The 20,099-nt window shown below is 38.3% G+C and overlaps 1 protein-coding gene across 9 annotated transcripts in view; it reads left to right on the forward strand.

Annotated features, from left to right (window-relative positions):
• Positions 1-20,099, forward strand: part of Exoc6 (exocyst complex component 6) — a 217,487-nt gene that overhangs the window by 84,763 nt on the left and 112,625 nt on the right. For all 9 annotated transcript variants that reach the window (XM_077798734.1, XM_026397372.2, XM_026397376.2 and 6 more), the window contains one exon: positions 9,708-9,791. In XM_077798734.1, the coding sequence (XP_077654860.1) occupies positions 9,708-9,791 (84 nt within the window). The remainder of the gene's footprint in view (positions 1-9,707; positions 9,792-20,099) is intronic.

Genomic DNA, 20,099 nt, shown 5'->3' on the forward strand with positions numbered 1-20,099 from the left:
TTCTTTTGTTTCAATTTCATTGTTTTCTCTCTGATTTTAATTATTTCTTGCCTTCTGCTACATTTGCTGTTGTTTTGCTCTTCCTTTTCTAGGGCTTTGAGATGAAGTGTGAGCTCATTTATTTGTTGGTTTTTCTTTTTTTGAGGAATGACCTCCAGGCGATGAATTTCCCTCTTAAAACTGCTTTCATTGTGTCCCATAGATTCCGATATGTTGTGTCTGTATTTTCCTTTATCTCTAAGAATTTTTTTATTTCCTCCTTTATGTCTTCTGTAACCCATTGATCATTCAGTAACATATTGTTCATTTTCCATGTGATGTAGGATTTTTCCTTCCTTCTTTTATCATTGATTTCCAGTTTCATTCCATTATGATCAGATAAAATGCATGGTATTATCTCCACCCCTTTATATTTACTGAGGGTTGCCCTATGGCATAATATATGGTCTATTTTTGAGAAGGATCCATGTGCTGCTGAGAAAAAAGTATATCCATTTGATGATGGTTGATATATTCTATATATGTCAGTTAAGTCTAGATTATTGATTGTGGTATTGAGTTCTATAGTTTCTTTATTCAACTTTTGTTTGGAGGATCTGTCCAATGGTGAGAGAGGTGTGTTGAAATCACCCATAATTATTGTGTTGTGGTCTATTTGATTCTTGAACTTGAGGAGAATTTGTTTTATGAATATCGCAGCACCATTATTTGGTGCATAAATATTGATAATTGTTATGTCTTGTTAGTGAATGGTTCCTTTTAACAGTATATAATGTCCTTCCTTATCCCTTTTGATTAACTTAGTCTTGAAGTCGATTTTATTCAATATGAGGATGGACACCCCTGCTTGCTTACGTGGACCATGTGCATGGTAATTTTTTCCCATCCTTTCACCTTCAGCCTGTGTATGTCTTTTCCAATCAGATGTGTCTCCTAGAGGCAGCATATTGTTGGATTTGTTTTTTTAATCCATGATACCAGCCTATGTCGCTTTATTGGAGAGTTTACGCCATTAACATTTAGAGTTACTATTGATATATGGTTTGTACTTCCAGCCATGTTTGATTATTTATCCTTTTTTTTTTAAATTTAGTTTGTTTCTCCATGATTATTTTTCCCCCCGCCCTCTGTCTTTACCGAGGCACTTCCCACTGATGGTTTTGGTTATTGTTTTTCATTTCTTCCTCATGTTGTGTTTTGCTCAAGATGCTTTGCAATGCTGGTTTTCTGGCTGCATATTCTTTTAACTTTTGTTTATCATGAAAGATTTTTATTTCGTTGTCATACCTGAAGCCTAATTTTGCTGGATACAGAATTTTTGGTTGGCATCCATTGCTTTCAGTGTTTGAAATACATTGTTCCATGACCTTCTTGCTTTCAGCATCTGTGATGAAAAATCCATTGTTAACCTTATTGGTTTACCCCTGAATGTAATCTGCCTCCTTTCCCTTGTAGCTTTTAATACTTTCTCTTTGTTCTGTATATTGGATATCTTCATAACAATGTGTCTTGGCGTTGGTCTACTGTGATTTTGTGTGCTCAGTGTCCTGTATGCATCTACAATTTGTATATCTGTTTCCTTTTTTATTTCTGGAAAGTTTTCTGTAATTATTTCATTCAGCAGGTTACTCATTCCCTTGGTTTGAATCTCTGTACCTTCTTCTATCCTGATGACTCGTAAGTTTGTTTTTTTTATGTTATCCCATAACTCTTGGATGTTTTTCTCGTGATTTTTTTACCAGCCTTTCTGAGTTGGCTAGACTCTTTTCAAGATGATATATTTTGTCTTCATTATCTGACGTTCTGGCTTCTACTTGCTCCACTCTGTTAGTGATACTCTCACTTGAGTTTTTAATTTGGTTTATCGTTTCCTTCATTTCTAGAATTATTGTTTGATTTTTTTAATAACCTCTATCTCCTGATAAAGATGCTTAACTTCTTCTTTATCTGTTTATGTAATTAGTTTTCAATGTGTTCTTTCACTGTTTGAATTTGCTGTCTCATATCCTCTTTAAGGTTCCATTCCATCTGTCTAAGGTGTTCCTTGAGTTCATTATATGACCATTTTTCTGATAACTCTAGGTCCTCCTGAATATTTAGGCTGTCCTGCATTGTTTGTACTCCTTTTCTTCCTTGCTTTTTCATGCTGCTCATGTTACTTCTTGTTCTGTTTGACTGCTGAGTTACTGTTTACTCCTATAAATTTATTTGATGCTTGGGAGGAAAGGTATTAGAAGGGAAGGGAAGAAGTCACTAAAGAGAATGAGAGTAAGCAAGTAGAATTCAAGGAAGGAGGAATAAGAAAATTGAAAAGAAATGAAAAGACAAAAGAAGAAAAAATAGGAAATAAAAAAAGAAAAAAAATTTTAAAAATAATAAAAATTAAAAAAATTAAAATTAAAATTAGAAGAAAAAAATTAAAAAATTTTAAAAAAATTTAAAAAACAAGAAAGAAAAATGAAAATGAAAAAAAAAACCCAAATCAAAAAAAAAAAGAAAAAAAAACTAATAAGTGCAGTCTTAGAGTTTGATTAACTTCTCTTCCAGTAGGTGGAGCTGTGCCCACCAGGCCAAGCTTCTCCTGTCAGTACGCTGGAACCAATCACTGTGCAGCAGTTCCTCCTCCCAGACTGGGCGAGTCTCCAATCCTGAGTTCCTAGGGCCTCCTCCTGTGTCGAGTCACTTCCCCACTTTTCCTCTAGCCAGGCCCCTCTCACCGGTGACGCTCACCACAATACTGGCTACAAGCCAGGTCTGCTACTCCCGGGAGCCCTGTTTTCATGAACGACTGGGCACACTCTCCCTGTGTGCCAATCCCTCAGACCCTAAGTTTGTAGAGCTTGGGGCTGAGAATCCTCAGCGAATTTTACTTGCCCTCCGGTAGCCATGCCCCCGGTAGCTGGTGCAAGAGACCTCAGTTGTCAGCACTGGTGGGAGTGGTAGCCAGGAGTTCCGCGCCGCGGGTCGCGCCACTTCTGATTCCCTTGGTCTGGCTATAGCGCTCATGGGAGAGCTGGGAGGGGCCCTTAAGGTTTCCCCGATGTGTGGAGAGGAAAGGCTAGGGAATTACACACCTGTAGCTGCAGGTTTCAATGAAGTTATCTCCTCTGCCGCAGTCTGGTGACCGAAAATAAGTTTGAATTCTCATCTTTTTCGTAAAAATGACCTTTCTTGGACACAGCCTGTTTGCATAATAGTTCTTCTCTTAATGTTGATGCTCTGCCTAAATCCCTTTGAAGCTCTTTCATAGGATCTAGAAGTGCCTTGGAGTCTATTACCACTACGATTCATACCATGTGACAAGGATTAAAATTAGTCAGTCACTGTATGAGGGTATGGCAGTTTAGAAACCTAGATTCTTTGCTTCGATTAGGACAACTCTAGAGTTACAACTTATACTCTAAATTTATATTGTGGAATCAAGCTGAAGCCAAATTTCTTGGCAATTCTTTACCTAAGGTGGGATCCTGGATTGGCTTCCTGTTGTTCTCTTTCTTGCTTTCTTCATTTTTTGAGCAGTTTCCTTTTTGAGCATTTCTTTAGTATATTGCCGATCTTAGTTCTGTTCCTAGGAAAGCTACCTAAGATACTGTTGTATTTATTATCTATTTGCTGCATAAAATACTTGTTTAACATAATAACTATTTACTGCTTCACAGGGTCAACTGTCTGGGTGTAGCTTACCTGCTGGTTCTGCCTAAAGTCTCTCATGAGTTCTAGTTAAGAAGTCAGTGAGGGCTACAGTCATCCAAAGGCTTGAAAGGGGCTGGAGGATTTTTTTCTTCAATGGATTGATGGCAGAAGGCTCTTTACAAGGCTGCCTTTACAGTCCTCATGACATGGCAGCTGACTTCTGCTGGAGTGATACAAGAGAGAAATCAAGATAGATGGAAGCCATAAGATTTTTTATAACTTAGTATCCAAAGTGGCATGCTATTATGTTTGCTTTATCCTATTGGTCACATAGACCAACTGTGATATATGGTAGAGGGGAACTACACAGAATTTGAATACCATGAGATATTCTTTGGAGGCTATCTTATAGACAACTCCATTGTTTGTCAAAGTTGTGTCCTTCACTAATATTCAAGACTACCACGATGCATTGTCTTGATCTGTAAAAAGCTTCCAGAATGTCACAGAAAAAAGAAGAAACTATATACACATAAGGGTGCCTTTCTTTCCTGTCTTACACAGTTTCCTGTTAAGGGTAAATTATATTAGAAACAATATATTTTGTCCTATGGTGGGGTGTTCTTAGTTCACATACATAGTAGGGAATAATGACATACTTTCCAGTAACATTAATTTACTCTCTTTTTTGGGGGGGTATTGGGGATTGAACCCAGGGGCATTTAACCACTGAGCCCATCCCCAACTCTTTTTTATTGTGAGACAGGGTTTTGTTGAATTGTTTAGAGTCTTACTAAGTTGCCAAGGCTTATCTCGAACTTGAGATCCTCTTATCTCAGCCTCCTGAGTCGTTGGATTTATAGTCTTGTGCCACTGTGCCCAGTACCAATTTACTCTTAATGACCTGATTTCTTTTATTTCTAACTATTGACAATATAGTTATTCCTTACTATGTTACATTTAAGAGAGAGTCATCTGAGAGTATAGCATGAAAAACATAGAAAAGTTTGAATGCTTAAACTATGTCTTGTGCATTAAATTATTTTGGCAGATGTTAATACCCTTCTTTAGGATGTGTTGTTTGCTGTAAAGAAAAATAACTTTCAGTAGCCAAAATGATATGGATTAGTGAAGTTGAGTTTTTAGAACAGAACTGGCATGTTTTCTGGGGTTGTTGAAAGTTTTAAGTGACATCGACCAATCCCATTCTTAAATTCATGTACATTACGATTCAGTGAAATGGTTAAAAATGTTTTACCATCTCTGAGAAGTGTCTTTTTAGTTCCTTGGCCCATTTATTGATTGGGCTATTTGGTTTTTTTGGTGTTTAGCTTTTTGAGTTCTTTATATACCCTAGAAATTAGTGCTCTATCTGATGTGCAAGTGGTAAAAATTTGCTCCCAAGATGTAGGCTCTCTATTCACCTCACTGATTGTTTCTTTTGTTGAGAAGAAACTTTTTAGTTTGAATCCATCCCATTTATTGATTCTTGGTTTTAATTCTTGTGCTATAGGAGTCCTATTTAGGCAGTTGGGTCCTAATCCGACATGATGCAGATTTGGGCCTACTTTTTCTTCTAATAGGTGCAGTATCTTTGATTTAATTCCTAGGTCCTTGATCCACTTTGAGTTGAGTTTTGTGCATGGTGAGAGATAGGGGTTTAATTTCATTTTGTTACATATGGATTTCCAGTTTTCCCATAATCATTTGTTGAGGAGGCTATCTTTTCTCCAATGCATGTTTTTGGCTCCTTTGTCTAATGTAAGATAACTGCAATTATGTGAATTAGTCTCTGTGACCTCTATTCTGTACCATTGGTCTACCAGTCTAATTTAGTGCCAAAACCATGCTGTTTTTGTTATTGTTGCTCTGTAGTATAGTTTAAGTTCTGGTATAGTGATGCCACCTGCTTCACTCTTCTTGCTAAGGATTATGTTAGCTATTCTGGGTCTCTTATTTTTCCAGATGAATTTCATGACTGCTTTTTTCTGTTTCTATGAGGAAAAATATTCAACATCTGTAGCAATTAGAGAAGTGCAAATCAAAACTACTCTAAGATTTCATTTCAGTCCAGTCAGAATGGCAGCTATTAAGAACACAAACAACAACAACAAGTGTTGGCAAGGATGTGAGGAAAAAGGCACACTCATATGTTGGTGGTGGGACTGCAAATTGGTTCAGCCAATATGGAAAGCAGTACGGAGATTCCTTGGAAAGCTGGGAATGGAACTACTATTTGACTCAGCTATCCCACTCCTCAAAGGACTTAGAAACAGCATATTAAAGGGACACAGCCACATCAATGATTATAGCAGCACAATTCACAATAGCTAAACTATCGAACCAACCTAGATGCCCTTCATTAGATGAATGGATAAAGAACCTGTAGTATATACACACAATGAAATATTACTCAGCAATAAAAGAATAAAATCATGGCATTTGCAGGTAAATAAATTGACGGAGTTGGAGAAGATAATGCTAAATGAAGTTAGCTAATCCCCCCAAAACCAAATGCCGAATGTCTTCTCTGATATAAGGAGGCTGATTCATAGTGGGGATGGGAGGGGGAGCACGGGAGGATTAGACAAACTCTAGATATGGCAAAGGGGTGGGAAGGGAAAAGAATAGGTATAGGGGTATAAAAAAGATGGTGGAAGGAGATGGACATCATTACCCTAAGTACATGTATGAAGACACGAATAGTGTGGATATACTTTGTATACAAGCAGAGATATGAAAAATTGTGCTCTATATGTGTAATATGAATTGTAATGTATTCTACTGTCATATATAACAAATTAGAATGAAAAATTTAAGAGAAGGAAAAAAAATGCTTTACCAAATTATATCATAAGTTCAATTGCATGTTTACTATTTTCTATCTTAGATTTTTAAAGAGTAAAACCTGGCAATTAGTTTTTAGCAATATATATCATTCTATTTCATTAAATATCCAGAAAAAGTATCATCATCATAACTAACAATATTAATAGTATATGCCTTATTTTTGTACTTAGTTACATTTAATTATTTCCAAAAGTTAAATTTTGTTATTTTGTTTATGTCTACATATTTACTGAGGGCTTGTAATATTGTTTATCATACACCTTACTGCATAAATAACTTAGAATCATAGTTTACAAATTACATTGCATTATTATTAAGTAATGAGAGACAGAATAATGAGAAACCTATTTATTGACTTGTTTTTAAGGAACATAAATGAATAAAATAATCACATTGGGATTAATAACCATAATCTCGATCACTTTTTATTTCTTATAGTTTTCATAATGGTATTCAAAACATATGTTGGTATATTTATTTGATTTGCAACACAAAGTCACATTTTTCCTGAAAGATAGTAAATATAATTTGACTTATTGGTTTTACTGTGAGGACTGATAGGCTTTACTAATAAGGTTTCAGGGTGGACTTTTTAAAAAATATGCTAAATACCCTTAATATTGTACAAATTTACTTTTTAGTTTACTCATTATCAAAATGTATGTAATCCCAGCAGCTCAGGAGGCTGAGGCAGGAGGATTGAGAGTTCAAAGCCAGCTTCAGCGAAAGTGAAACACTAAGCAACTCAGTGGGACCCTGTCTCTAAAACAAAAATACAAAATAGGGCTGGGAATGTGGCTCAGTTGTTGAGTGTCCCTGAGTTCAATCCCTGGTACCTCCCTCCACAAAAAAGTATTATATATTTATGCTGTTGAGACCCGTTAATTACTAATTATAATAATTTAATCCAGAAGGAAGAAAACTCTTTAACACCGAAAGTCTTAAAGTCTTATTATCTCAGAAATAAAATATATATAAAATATAAGTTAAAAATACAACATTTGAAAAAAGCACATTAAATTTGAAAACATTCTGTAAGGGTAGTTTGGTACCAAAAAGGAAAAAAAAAGGAAATATTAATTCAAAAAGGAAAAGCATAATGTAACCTTTCAAAATGATAAGGGAGATTATGTTCGTATGTTTTTTAAGTGAATAATGGCTTGGATATATTTAAATAAGGTTTTAACAGTTTTTAAAAAAATTTTAGTGTTCATAATATGCTGGATAGCATATCATTTGCATTTAATTACATTGATGGTGAAAAATTTACTCTATAAAAATTATATGAGGGGACTGGAGTTGTGGCTCAATGGTAGAGTGCTTGCCTAGCACATGGGTTTGATCCTCAATACCACATAAATACAAATAAATAAAATTAAGGTTTTGCGTCCAACTACAACTAAAAAAAATTAAAAATTGTATGAGGAGGACCATAACTATTTTGAAATTCTTTTAATTATTTGAGTAAAAAAAGGGAAGAACTTCTTTAGGGGATACTTATGTAAAAAAATTTCTGCATTATGAAGTTGCTTTAGAAGGATTTTTAGAACTTGTGTTTTTTCATAGCTACTTAAATGTAAAGAAAATAAAATCAGAATTTTTTTCCAGTGAAAATTGTGTTTTGATGTTTTTTTTCCTATTATTTTTGTCTTCTGGTTTCTGAAGCCTTAAACGAGTAGGGGAATATGGTCCCAACATTTTCTTCTGGCTCTGAATGAATTCTTCTTTGAAACAGAGAAGAAGATAGAGAAGATGGATATATAGTCATTCATTTATTTGTTTAATTATTCATTCAACAAATATTTTTGAGTGCCTTCTACATGCCAAGCATTCTTCTAAATGATGAGCTTATACTGGTGATCTAGATGAATATGGACAATTTGTTAACAGACTAAGAATGGAAAAGTTAGCTGGGTGTGGTTGCGCATCCTATAATCCCAGAGGCTTGGGAAGCTGAGACAGAAGAATCCCACGTTCAAAGCCAGACTTAGCAACTTAGGAGGCCCTAAGCAACTCAGCAAGACCCTGTCTAAATAAAATATAATAAAAGGTTTGGGGATGTGGCTCAGTGGTTAAGTGCCCCTGGATTCAATCCCTAGTACCCCCCCCAAAAAAAAGGAAAAGTTAGATTTCTGTTGTTCACTGTGGTAGCCACTAGTTAAATGTAGCCATTTAAGTTGAAATTAGTTAAAATGAAGCAAAATTGAAGTGTGTCAGTCCTATTAGCTGCTTCAAATACTCTGTTGCCACATGTCACTAGTGGCTACCATAGTAGATAGTACAAACATAGAATACTTCTACCATCATAGAAAGTTTCATTGGGTAGCACTGAGATAGACTAATAATTGGGGAATTATAGCACAGTATAAATGCTGTGATAGGGAAGTACAGATTGTTGTGGTATAACAGAAAATAACAAGCCTGTGGAAATTAAGGAAAGCTTTCTAAATGAAGTATCATTAATGGCAAATCCTGAAAAGATGTGTAAAACTTGTATAGTATATTTCAAGTATATTTCAGAAATAGCCAGCACAAAAGCCTGGCAGTGAAAAGAAGTTTTGTATTAGATATTCTAAGAGTTAAGGTGTGGCAAGAGATGAGACAGGAGATTGAGGAAGAAACCAGATCATGTAGGACCTTATATAACATATTCAGAAGTTTAGGCTTGATGGTTAATATCTCTTTACTTTCTTCCTTCCTTCTTCTTTTTTTTTTTTCTGGTTGCATTAGGGAATTCCATTCTTGCCCTTGAACATGCTAGGCAAATTCTCTACAACTAAGTTACATCTCCAGTCTTTTTAGATTTTATTTTGAGACAGGAGCTCACTAAGTTGCTCAGGCTGGCCTTGAATTTGTGATCCTCTGGGATTCAAATGTCACCCAACACAACCAGCTTGACAGCTAATCTCTAGTTTCTCTTATTAACTTCCAGATTGTCTTGGCATTCAAAAATATATAAAGCTTAAGTGATAAGTTGGGAAAGTGTCAAATGTTTGCACTTTATTCGTCGTGATATTTAAGGTACCAAATAAAGTTGCTGTCTTTGAACTAAAATGACAAAAACCCTTTCTTGACATTCAGTATGAAATCCATTCAGCATTTATTTTCCAGTTAGAAAGTTTAAAATGACTCTTAGTGGGTTAATTACTCTTAGCAGTAAATGTATGTGTATGTGCATGCATGCAAGCTTGAATTTTTCTTATTCTACTGACTTTATTATTTAGGGTGATGAAGAAACATTTGAAAATTACTACCGAAAACAAAGAAAGAAACAAGCAAGACTGGTATTACAACCCCAATCAAGTATGGTAAGTATGTTAAAATTATTTATTAGCTTTGTTGGTACTTTTTATCCCTTTATCCTACTTTAATTTCTTCAGAGCATGTGTCACTATTCATTCAACTACAAATATCTGTTGAACATTTACCTTTTGTAGTAATTGGTTTAGGTGCCAAGGATACAGCACTGAACAAAATTAAATCCCTTCTCCCATGAGTTTGCCTTCTACTAGGGAAGAAAATGAACAATATAGTAAAAGACAAAAATGAATATGTATAATGTCAGGGTGTAATAATTAGTTCCTGATCATATGGGAAACTGTGTATGTTGATTAATTGTCACACCTAAAGATGTTGAATAGACATTTAAGTTTTTTTAAAACTTCTTTTTAAAAGCACAGAGGACCTGACAGAATAGTACAATCAGGCCAAAAACTAAGTGAACGTAGAACTCTTCTATACGTTGGTTGTGGTAATAGTTAATGTGACTAGTTTGTGGAAGCTCATAAGAAACTGCATATGAAAGAGAGTGAATTTTATTGTATGTAATTTGTATCTCAATACATCTGACTACAAAACAGATGAGTGAAATAAGAAAACCTAAAGGAAAGCAGAAACTCAGATAGGTTTGGTGAGGGACTGTTTTAGTCAGCTTTTATACTGCTGTGATTAAAGACCTGACAAAAACAATTTTATTGGAGGAAAAGTTTATTTGGGAGTTCATAGTTTCAGAGGTCGCAGTCCATAGACAGCCAGCTCCATTCCTCAGGGCACATGGTGAGGCAAAACATCATGGCGAAAGAGTGTGGAAGAGGGGAACAGCTCACATGATGATCAGGAAGCAGAGAGAGAGTCCACTCATCAGATATAAAATATGTACCCCAAAGGCATGCCCCCAATTCCTACCTCTGCCAACTATATCCTACCTGCCTTCAGTTACCACTCAGTTAATCCCCATCAGGGAATTAATTCACTGATTGAGTTAAAGCTCTCATAATCCAATTATTTCACCTCTGAGCCTCCTTGTGTTATCTCACACTGAGCTTTTGGATGACACCTCACATCTAGACCATAACAGGAATTGAATGTAGTTTTTATTGTAGGAGTATATATTGAAGTGGAAAGCATACGTTTCAGGATATGGAGTTCAGAGGGTTAAGCCCAGGGCCAAACCAATATGTTAGTATTTATATCCCTTTTAAAGCCCCATTATTAGGATGTCCTACAGATAAAACCATCTAAAATCTTCTCTATTCCTTCTTGCAAATACCATAAAGAAAATTACTTATCATTGCTGAGTGAACTGGGAGAAAAAATTCTTTTGAGGATTCATAATAAGTTTGTCACATGTGTTTGCAGCTCAAATGCATTCTTGTTGGATAGACAAAAAAAAAAATTCAACTGAAAGTTTAGTTTAAAGTTGCTCCATGGTGACATTGCTTTCAAGTGCCTGGCAGAAGTGAATGTAGATCTTTGCACTTTCATTCCAAAATTAAAGAGTATTCAGAGTTAAAGTTTTAAGGAAAATTTAGCAATTCACAGTCAAAAGTAATTACCAGATAAGTGAGAATCATTTACCCCTCACACATCAGACAGAGCACTAATCTCTAGGGTATATAAAGAACTCAAAAAGCTAAGCACCAAAAAAGCCCAAATAACCCAGTCAATAAATGGGCCAAGGACCTGAACAGACACTTCTCAGAAGAGAATATACAGGCAATCAACAAATACATGAGGAATCCAACATGGCGGCCGGCGATCAGGCAGCATTTTCTATACCTCCGCAGTAACGGAATCAGAGAGACACATAAATACACTTGCATGGGACCTGCTGAGGAACTTCTAACAATATTCCACTAAAAGGAGACCTGCCGATAACTAGTAAGTCTGTGTGAGGGGTCAGTTTGTCCCAGGCGAGTGAATCTTAGCAATGCGGGTCAGGGACACAATCCTGCGGGCCGCCGCTGAACTGCAGCGAACATATAAACGTACTGGGCCCCTCAGGCCTGAGTCTGTGAACTGACTCTAGCGGCTTGGCGCTAGGAACAACACTCCCACCACCCCACCCCACCCCAGCCGGTTTGGAGCAACGCAGATCAGGGACACAATCCTGCCGGCCGTGGCGGTGGCCGGACTGGACCCCACAGGCCTGAGTCTGTGAACTGCCTCTGGCGGTTCAGCGCTACGATCCACACTCCCACCACCCCACCCCACCCCACCCCACCCCAGCCGGTTAGGAGCAACTCGGATCAGGGACACAATCCCGCCGGCCACGGAGGCGGCCGGCCGGACTGGGTCCCGCAGGCCTGAGTCTGTGAACTGCCTCTGGCGGTTCAGCACTACGATCCACACTCCCACCACCCCCCCCACCCCACCTCACCCCAGCCGGTTAGGAGCAACGCGGATCAGGGACACAATCCCGCCGGCCACGGAGGCGGCCGGACTGGGCCCCGCAGGCCTGAGTCTGTGAACTGCCTCTAGTGGTTTGGCGCTAGGACATTGGCAGCGCTTAGTGCTGAGTTCCAGCTTTGAGACAGAGGAGAGAAGCGGTCCAGTTTGGTTCCAGACACCGGTCGGACCACAGAGGAGGACAGCAGCCTCCATTTTGGAGAGATGATGTAATCATCCCCATGTTCTACTGATCTCAGCTCATTCAGCTACGGAACAGGTGATTTCAGGCTGGTATTTGCCTGCATCTAGCAGACAGATTTCTTGCTCAGGCTCGGGACTGGGGATCTTGTAGAGAATACTCCTAGAGGCTCCTGCCTGGCAAGGCGTGTGCCGGGCACTGAGCAGCTGGATTCTGGTTCCCGGGGCTAACCTGGCCCAGGTCTGAGGAAACTGCGGAGACTGCCGGTGGAGGCCAGCTCCAAGTGGAGCGTGCAGTGAGCTTGGGGCGACTGGGTTCTGACTCTCGGAACAGTTTTGACGTGGGGCTGGGGAACCCGTGGGGGTCGCTCGCTGGAGCCAGCTCCCAGCGGAGAGTGTATCGGGATCGGAGAGGCGGGGTTCTGGCTACCTAAGCTGCTTTGGCCCAAGGCTAGGGAACCAGCGGTGACTGCTTCTCAGTCAGGGTCCTGCTGGGTGCTCTGGGGGCAGAGTGGAGCTTCCACCTGCGCCCAGAGCAGGCCAAGTGACCCGCCGGCGTGGTATCATGACACCCCAAATGCAGCTGGTACTGAAGAGAGTAGCCGCCCACGCCTAGAATAGGACCAGCGACCCCGCGGCGCGGTAGCCAAGTAACCTCATTTGGAGTAGGGGCTGTGCAGAGCTGCCATCTGAGCAAGCAGGGCAGGCAGACCTGCGGCCCACTGGCAAAACAGACCAGGTAGCTTGCCAGCGTGGTGGACACGTAACACCGAGGCAGTTGGAGTGGGGGCGGAGCAGGGTTGCCGCCCGGGTCCGGAGGGGGCCCAGCGACCCGTTGGAGAGGTAGTCAGGTACCCCCATTGGGAGTGGGGGCTGTGCAGAACTGCGACCCACTGGCCTAGAGGCCTGACAGCGTGGTAGACACGTCACACCAATTGGAGTGGGGACCCAGCAGAGCCGCCACCCACATCCAGATCAGGACCAACGACCCCAGGGCGTGGTAGTTACGTTACCACAATTGGAGTGGGGGCAGAGCAGAGCCGCCATCCGTGCCCGCAGGGGGGGCAGACCTGCGACCGATCAGCGTGGTAGACAGACCACCCTAATTAGAGGAGGAGCACAACCACTACCCGCCCTGCAAGGGAGACTTCCCAACTATACAAGAGCAATATAAATAAATAGGGGGTAAATTTCAAAAACACAACAGTTGCACCAAGCAGAAAGAAACGCGAGCAGTATGAAAAGACAAGGAAAGAAAGGATCACAAGCAGTGCAGGTCAACTCAACTTTAGAAGAGGTAATAGCTGCAACAGATGGAATGTCAGATAAAGAGTTCAGGATATATATGCTTCAGATGATCTGGAGTCTCAAGGAAGACATGAGACAGCAAAATCAGACAATGAAAGATCACATTGACAAACAAATCCAGGAAGTAAAAGATCAATTTCACAGGGAGATAGAGGTAATAAAAAATAAACAAATAGAAATCCTAGAAATGCAGTTAACAATAAACCAACTTAAAAACTCAATTGAGAATACTACCAGCAGAGTAGATCACTTAGAAGAGAGAACATCAGACAATGAAGACAAAGTATTTCAACTGGAAAAGAACATAGACAGCTCAGCAAGTCTGCTAAGAAACCATGAGCAGAACATCCAAGAATTATGGGACAATATTAAAAGACCAAATTTAAGAGTCATTGGGATACAGGAAGGCACAGAGCTCCATACCAAAGAAATAAATAGTCTATTCAGTGAAATAATACGAGAAAACTTCCCAGACTTGAAGAATGAGACAGAATCCCAAATCCTAGAAGCCTATAGGATGCCGAATGTGCAAAATCATAAGAGATCCACACCTAGACACATTATAATGAAGATGTCCAACATACAGAATAAGGAGAGAATTTTAAAAGCTGCAAGAGAAAGAAAGCAGATTACATTTAGGGGTAAACCAATCAGGATAACAGCTGATCTCTCAACACAGACTCTGAAAGCTAGAAGATCCTGGAATAACATATTTCAAACACTGAAAGAAAATGGGTTCCAACCAAGAATCGTGTATCCGGCGAAATTAAGCTTCAGGATAGAAGATGAAATTAAAACCTTCCACGATAAACAAAAGTTAAAAGAATTCGCAGCTAGAAAACCATCTCTTCAAAAAATCCTTGGCAAAACATTACAGGAAGAGGAAATGGAAAATAACATTGAAAACCAACAATGGGAGGTAGGACAGTAAAGGGGGGAAAGTAGTCAAAGAGGATAACAAATCAGGTTTAGTAACATCAATAAACAAATATGGATAGAAGAACAAACCATATCTCAATAATAACCCTAAATGTTAATGGCTTAAACTCACCAATTAAGAGACACAGGCTAGTAGAATGGATCACAAAACAAGACCCAACAATATGCTGCCTACAGGAGACGCATCTGATAGGAAAAGATATTCATAGACTGAAGGTGAAAGGTTGGGAAAAATCATACCACTCATATGGACTGCGGAAACAAGCAGGAGTGTCCATACTCATATCTAATAAAATAGATTTCAAGCCAAAGTTAATCAAAAGGGATAAAGAAGGACACTTCATACTGCTCAAGGGAACCATACACCAACAAGACATAACAATCATAAATATATATGCCCCAAACAACGGTGCTGCTATGTTCATCAAGCAAACTCTTCTCAAGTTCAAGAGTCTAATAGACCACCATACAATAATCATGGGAGACTTCCATACACCTCTCTCACCACTGGACAGATCTTCCAAACAAAAGTTAAATAAGGAAACTATAGAACTCAATAACACAATTAATAACCTAGACTTAATTGACATATATAGACTATACCACCCAACATCAAGTAGTTACACTTTTTTCTCAGCAGCACATGGAACCTTCTCAAAAATAGACCATATATTATGTCACAGGGCAACTCTTAGACAATACAAAGGGGTAGAGATAATACCATGCATCTTATCTGATCATAATGGAATGAAACTGAAAATCAATGATAAAAGAAGGAAGGAAAAATCAAGCATCACCTGGAGAATGAACAATAAGTTGCTAATTGATCAATGGGTTTTAGAAGACATCAAGGAGGAAATTAAAAACTTCCTAGAGTTAAATGAAAACACAGACACAACATATCGGAATCTATGGGACACATTGAAAGCAGTTCTAAGAGGAAAATTCATTGCTTGGAGTTCATTCCTCAAAAAAAGAAAAAACCAACAAATAAATGATCTCATACTTCATCTCAAAATCCTAGAAAAAGAAGAGCAAAACAACAGCAAAAGAAGTAGAAGGCAAGAAATAATTAAAATCAGAGCTGAAATTAATGAAATTGAAACAAAAGAAACAATTGAAAAAATCGACAAAACTAAAAGTTGGTTCTTTGAAAAAATAAATAAAATTGACAGACCCTTAGCCATGCTAACGAAGAGAAGAAGAGAGAGAACCCAAATTACTAGCATACGGGATGAAAAAGGCAATATCACAACATACACTTCAGAAATACAGATGAATCCTTATACTCCAATAAAATAGAAGATAGTGAAGGCATAGATAAATTCCTTAAGTCTTATGATCTGCCCAGATTGAGTCAGGAGGATATAGACAACCTAAACAGACCAATAACAATAGAGGAAATAGAAGAAACCATCAAAAGATTACCAACTAAGAAAAGCCGAGGACCGGATGGGTATACAGCAGAGTTTTACAAAACCTTTAAAGAAGAACTAACACCAATACTTTTCAAGCTATTTCAGGAAATAGAAAAAGAGGGAGAACTTCCAAATTCATTCTACGAGGCCAACATCACCCTGATTCCGAAACCAGACAAAGACACTTCAAAGAAAGAAAACTACAGACCAATATCTCTAAGAACCTTGACGCAAAAATCCTCAATAAAATTCTGGCGAATCGGATTCAAATACATATCAAAAAAATTATACACCATGATCAAGTAGGATTCATCCCTGGGATGCAAGGCTGGTTCAATATACGGAAATCAGTAAATGTTATTCACCACATCAATAGACTTAAAAATAAGAACCATATGATCATCTCGATAGATGCAGAAAAAGCATTCGACAAAGTACAGCATCCCTTTATGTTCAAAACTCTAGAAAAATTAGGGATAACTGGATCATACCTCAACATTGTAAAAGCAATCTATGATAAGCCACAGGCCAGCATCATTCTGAATGGAGAAAAATTGAAGGCATTCCCACTAAGATCTGGTACAAGACAGGGATGCCCTCTCTCACCACTTCTGTTCAACATAGTCCTCGAAACACTGGCCAGAGCAATTAGACAGACGAAAGAAATTAAAGGCATAAAAATATGAAAAGAAGAACTTAAATTATCACTATTTGCAGATGATATGATTCTATACCTAGCAGACCCAAAAGGGTCTACAAAGAAGCTATTAGAGCTAATAAATGAATTCAGCAAAGTGGCAGGATATAAGATCAACACGCATAAATCAAAGGCATTCCTGTATATCAGCGACAAATCCTCTGAAATGGAAATGAGGACAACTACTCCATTCACAATATCCCCCCCCAAAATAAGATACTTGGGAATCAACCTAACAAAAGACGTGAAAGATTTATACAATGAAAATTACAGAACCCTAAAGAAAGATATAGAAGACCTTAGAAGATGGAAAAATATACCCTGCTCATGGATAGGCAGAACTAACATCATCAAAATGGCGATATTACCAAAAGTTCTCTATAAGTTCAATGCAATGCCAATCAAAATTCCAACAGCATTTCTTGTAGAAATAGATAAAAGAATCATGAAATTCATATGGAATAATAAAAGACCCAGAATAGCAAAAACAATGCTAAGCAGGAAGTGTGAATCAGGCGGTATAGCGATACCAGACTTCAAACTATACTACAGAGCAATAGTAACAAAAACAGCATGGTACTGGTACCAAAACAGGCGGGTGGACCAATGGTACAGAATAGAGGACACAGTAACCAATCCTCAAAACTACAACTATCTTATATTTGATAAAGGGGCTAAAAGCATGCAATGGAGGAAGGATAGCATCTTCAACAAATGGTGCTGGGAAAACTGGAAATCCATTTGCATCAAAATGAATCTGAATCCCTATCTCTCGCCATACACAAAAGTTAACTCAAAATGGATCAAGGAGCTTGATGTTAAATCAGAGACACGGCATCTGATAGAAGAAAAAGTTGGTTATGATCTACATACTGTGGGATCGGGCTCCAAATTCCTCAATAGGACACCCATAGCGCAAGAGTTAACAATTAGAATCAACAAATGGGACTTACTCAAATTAAAAAGTTTTTTCTCAGCAAAAGAAACAATAAGAGAGATAAACAGGGAGCCTACATCATGGGAACAAATCTTTACTCCACACACTTCTGATAGAGCCCTAATAACCAGAATATACAAAGAACTCAAAAAATTAGACAATAAGATAACAAATAACCCAATCAATAAATGGGCCAAGGACCTGAACAGACACTTCTCAGAGGAGGACATACAATCAATCAATAAGTACATGAAAAAATGCTCACCATCGCTAGCAGTCAGAGAAATGCAAATCAAAACTACCCTAAGATACCATCTCACTCCAGTAAGATTGGCAGCCATTAGGAAGTCAAACAACAATAAGTGCTGGAGAGGATGCGGGGAAAAGGGCACTCTTGTTCATTGCTGGTAGGACTGCAAATTGGTGCAGCCAATTTGGAAAGCAGTATGGAGATTTCTTGGAAAGCTGGGAATGGAACCACCATTTGACCCAGCTATTCCCCTTCTAGGTCTATTCCCAAAAGACCTAAAAAGAGCATGCTACAGGGACACTGCTACATCGATGTTCATAGCAGCACAATTCACGATAGCAAGATTGTGGAATCAGCCTAGATGCCCTTCAATAGATGAATGGATAAAAAAAAATGTGGCATTTATACACAATGGAGTATTACTCTGCATTAAAAAATGACAAAATCATAGAATTTGGAGGGAAATGGATGGCATTAGAGCAGATTATGCTAAGTGAAGCTAGTCAATCTTTAAAAAACAAATACCAAATGACTCCTTTGATATAAGGGGAGTAAACAAGGACAGGGTAGGGACGAAGAGCTTGAGAAGAAGATTTACATTAAACAGGGATGAGAGGTGGGAGGGAAAGGGAGTGAGAAGGGAAATCGCATGGAAATGGAAGGTGATCCTCAGGGTTATACAAAATGACATATAAGAGGAAAGGAGGGGTAAGACAAGATAATACAAATGGAAGAAATGATTTACAGTAGAAGGGGTAGAGAGAGAAAAGGGGAGGGGAGGGGAGGGGAGGGGGGGGATAGTAGAGAATAGGACAGACAGCAGAATACATCCGACACGAAAAAGGCAATATGTCAATCAATGGAAGGGTAACTGATGTGATACAGCAATCTGTACACGGGGTAAAATTGGGAGTTCATAACCCACTTGAATCAAACGGTGAAATATGATGTATTAAGAACTATGTAATGTTTTGAACGACCAACAATAAAAAATAAATAAATAAATAAATTAATTAATTAATAAACAAAAAAAACCAAATACATGAAAATATGTTCATCATCTCTAGCAATTAGAAAAATTCAAATCAAAACTAAGATATCATCTCATTCCAGTCAGAATGGCAGCTATTATGAAAACAAACAACAGTAAGTGTTGGTGAGGATGTAGGGGAAAAAGTACACTCATACATTGTTGGTGGGACTGCAAATTGGTGCAGCCAATATGGAAAGCAGTATGGATATTCCTTGGGAAACTGGGAATGGAACCACCATTTGACCCAGCTATCCCTCTCTTTGGTCTATACCCTAAGGACTTAAAAACAGCATACTACAGGGACACAGCCACATCAATGTTTATAGCAGCACAATTTACAATAGCTAAATTGTGGAACCAACCTAGATGCCCTTCAGTAGAGGAATGGATAAAAAAAATTGGCATATATAGACAATGGAATATTATTCGGCAATAGAAGAGAATAAAATCATGGCATTTGCAGGTAAATGGATGGCATTGGAGAAGACAATGCTAAGTGATGTTAGCCAATCCCAAAAAGCCAAATGCCGAATATTTTCTCTGATGTAAGGTGACTGACTCATAGTTGGGTAGGGAGGGGGGAGCATGGGAGGAATAGACGAACTCTAGATAGGGCAGAGGGGTGGTAGGGGAAGAGAGGGGGCAGGGGGTTAGCAATGATGGTGGAATGTGGTGGACATCATTATCCAAAGTACATATGTGAAGACATAAAAAAAAAGAATATTGATAACAGAAAAAGGTGGTGAAAGACTTGATATTTGAGTTACAAACCTTTGAGTATAAAATAACACTATTTAATATGCTTAAAGAAATAAAAAGTAAGCTTTCTAAGAAATACAATAAGGAACAGAAACTACAAAGAATGACTAAACAGATGTGAAGAAAACAAAATATCTAGAAATTAAAGATACATTAATTGAAGTTAAAATGTTATGAATGGGTGTTAAAGGTTCATTAATTATTTCTTTGTTGATCTGAAGATATTACCTAGAAAGCATCACAGGAAAATGAAAGAAAAAAAATCAGATGAGAGACATAGAAGATACAAAGATACTAGAGTTCTAATGTGTGTGTGTAAGAAGGAAGTTTCAGAAAGAGAGTAGAACAAATGGAACAGAGGACTATTTGATGATGTATGTCTGATAATTTTTTTTTTAAAGAGAGAG

Source organism: Urocitellus parryii, chromosome 5 (genome assembly GCF_045843805.1).
Source record: "Urocitellus parryii isolate mUroPar1 chromosome 5, mUroPar1.hap1, whole genome shotgun sequence".
Lineage (NCBI taxonomy): Eukaryota > Metazoa > Chordata > Mammalia > Rodentia > Sciuridae > Urocitellus > Urocitellus parryii.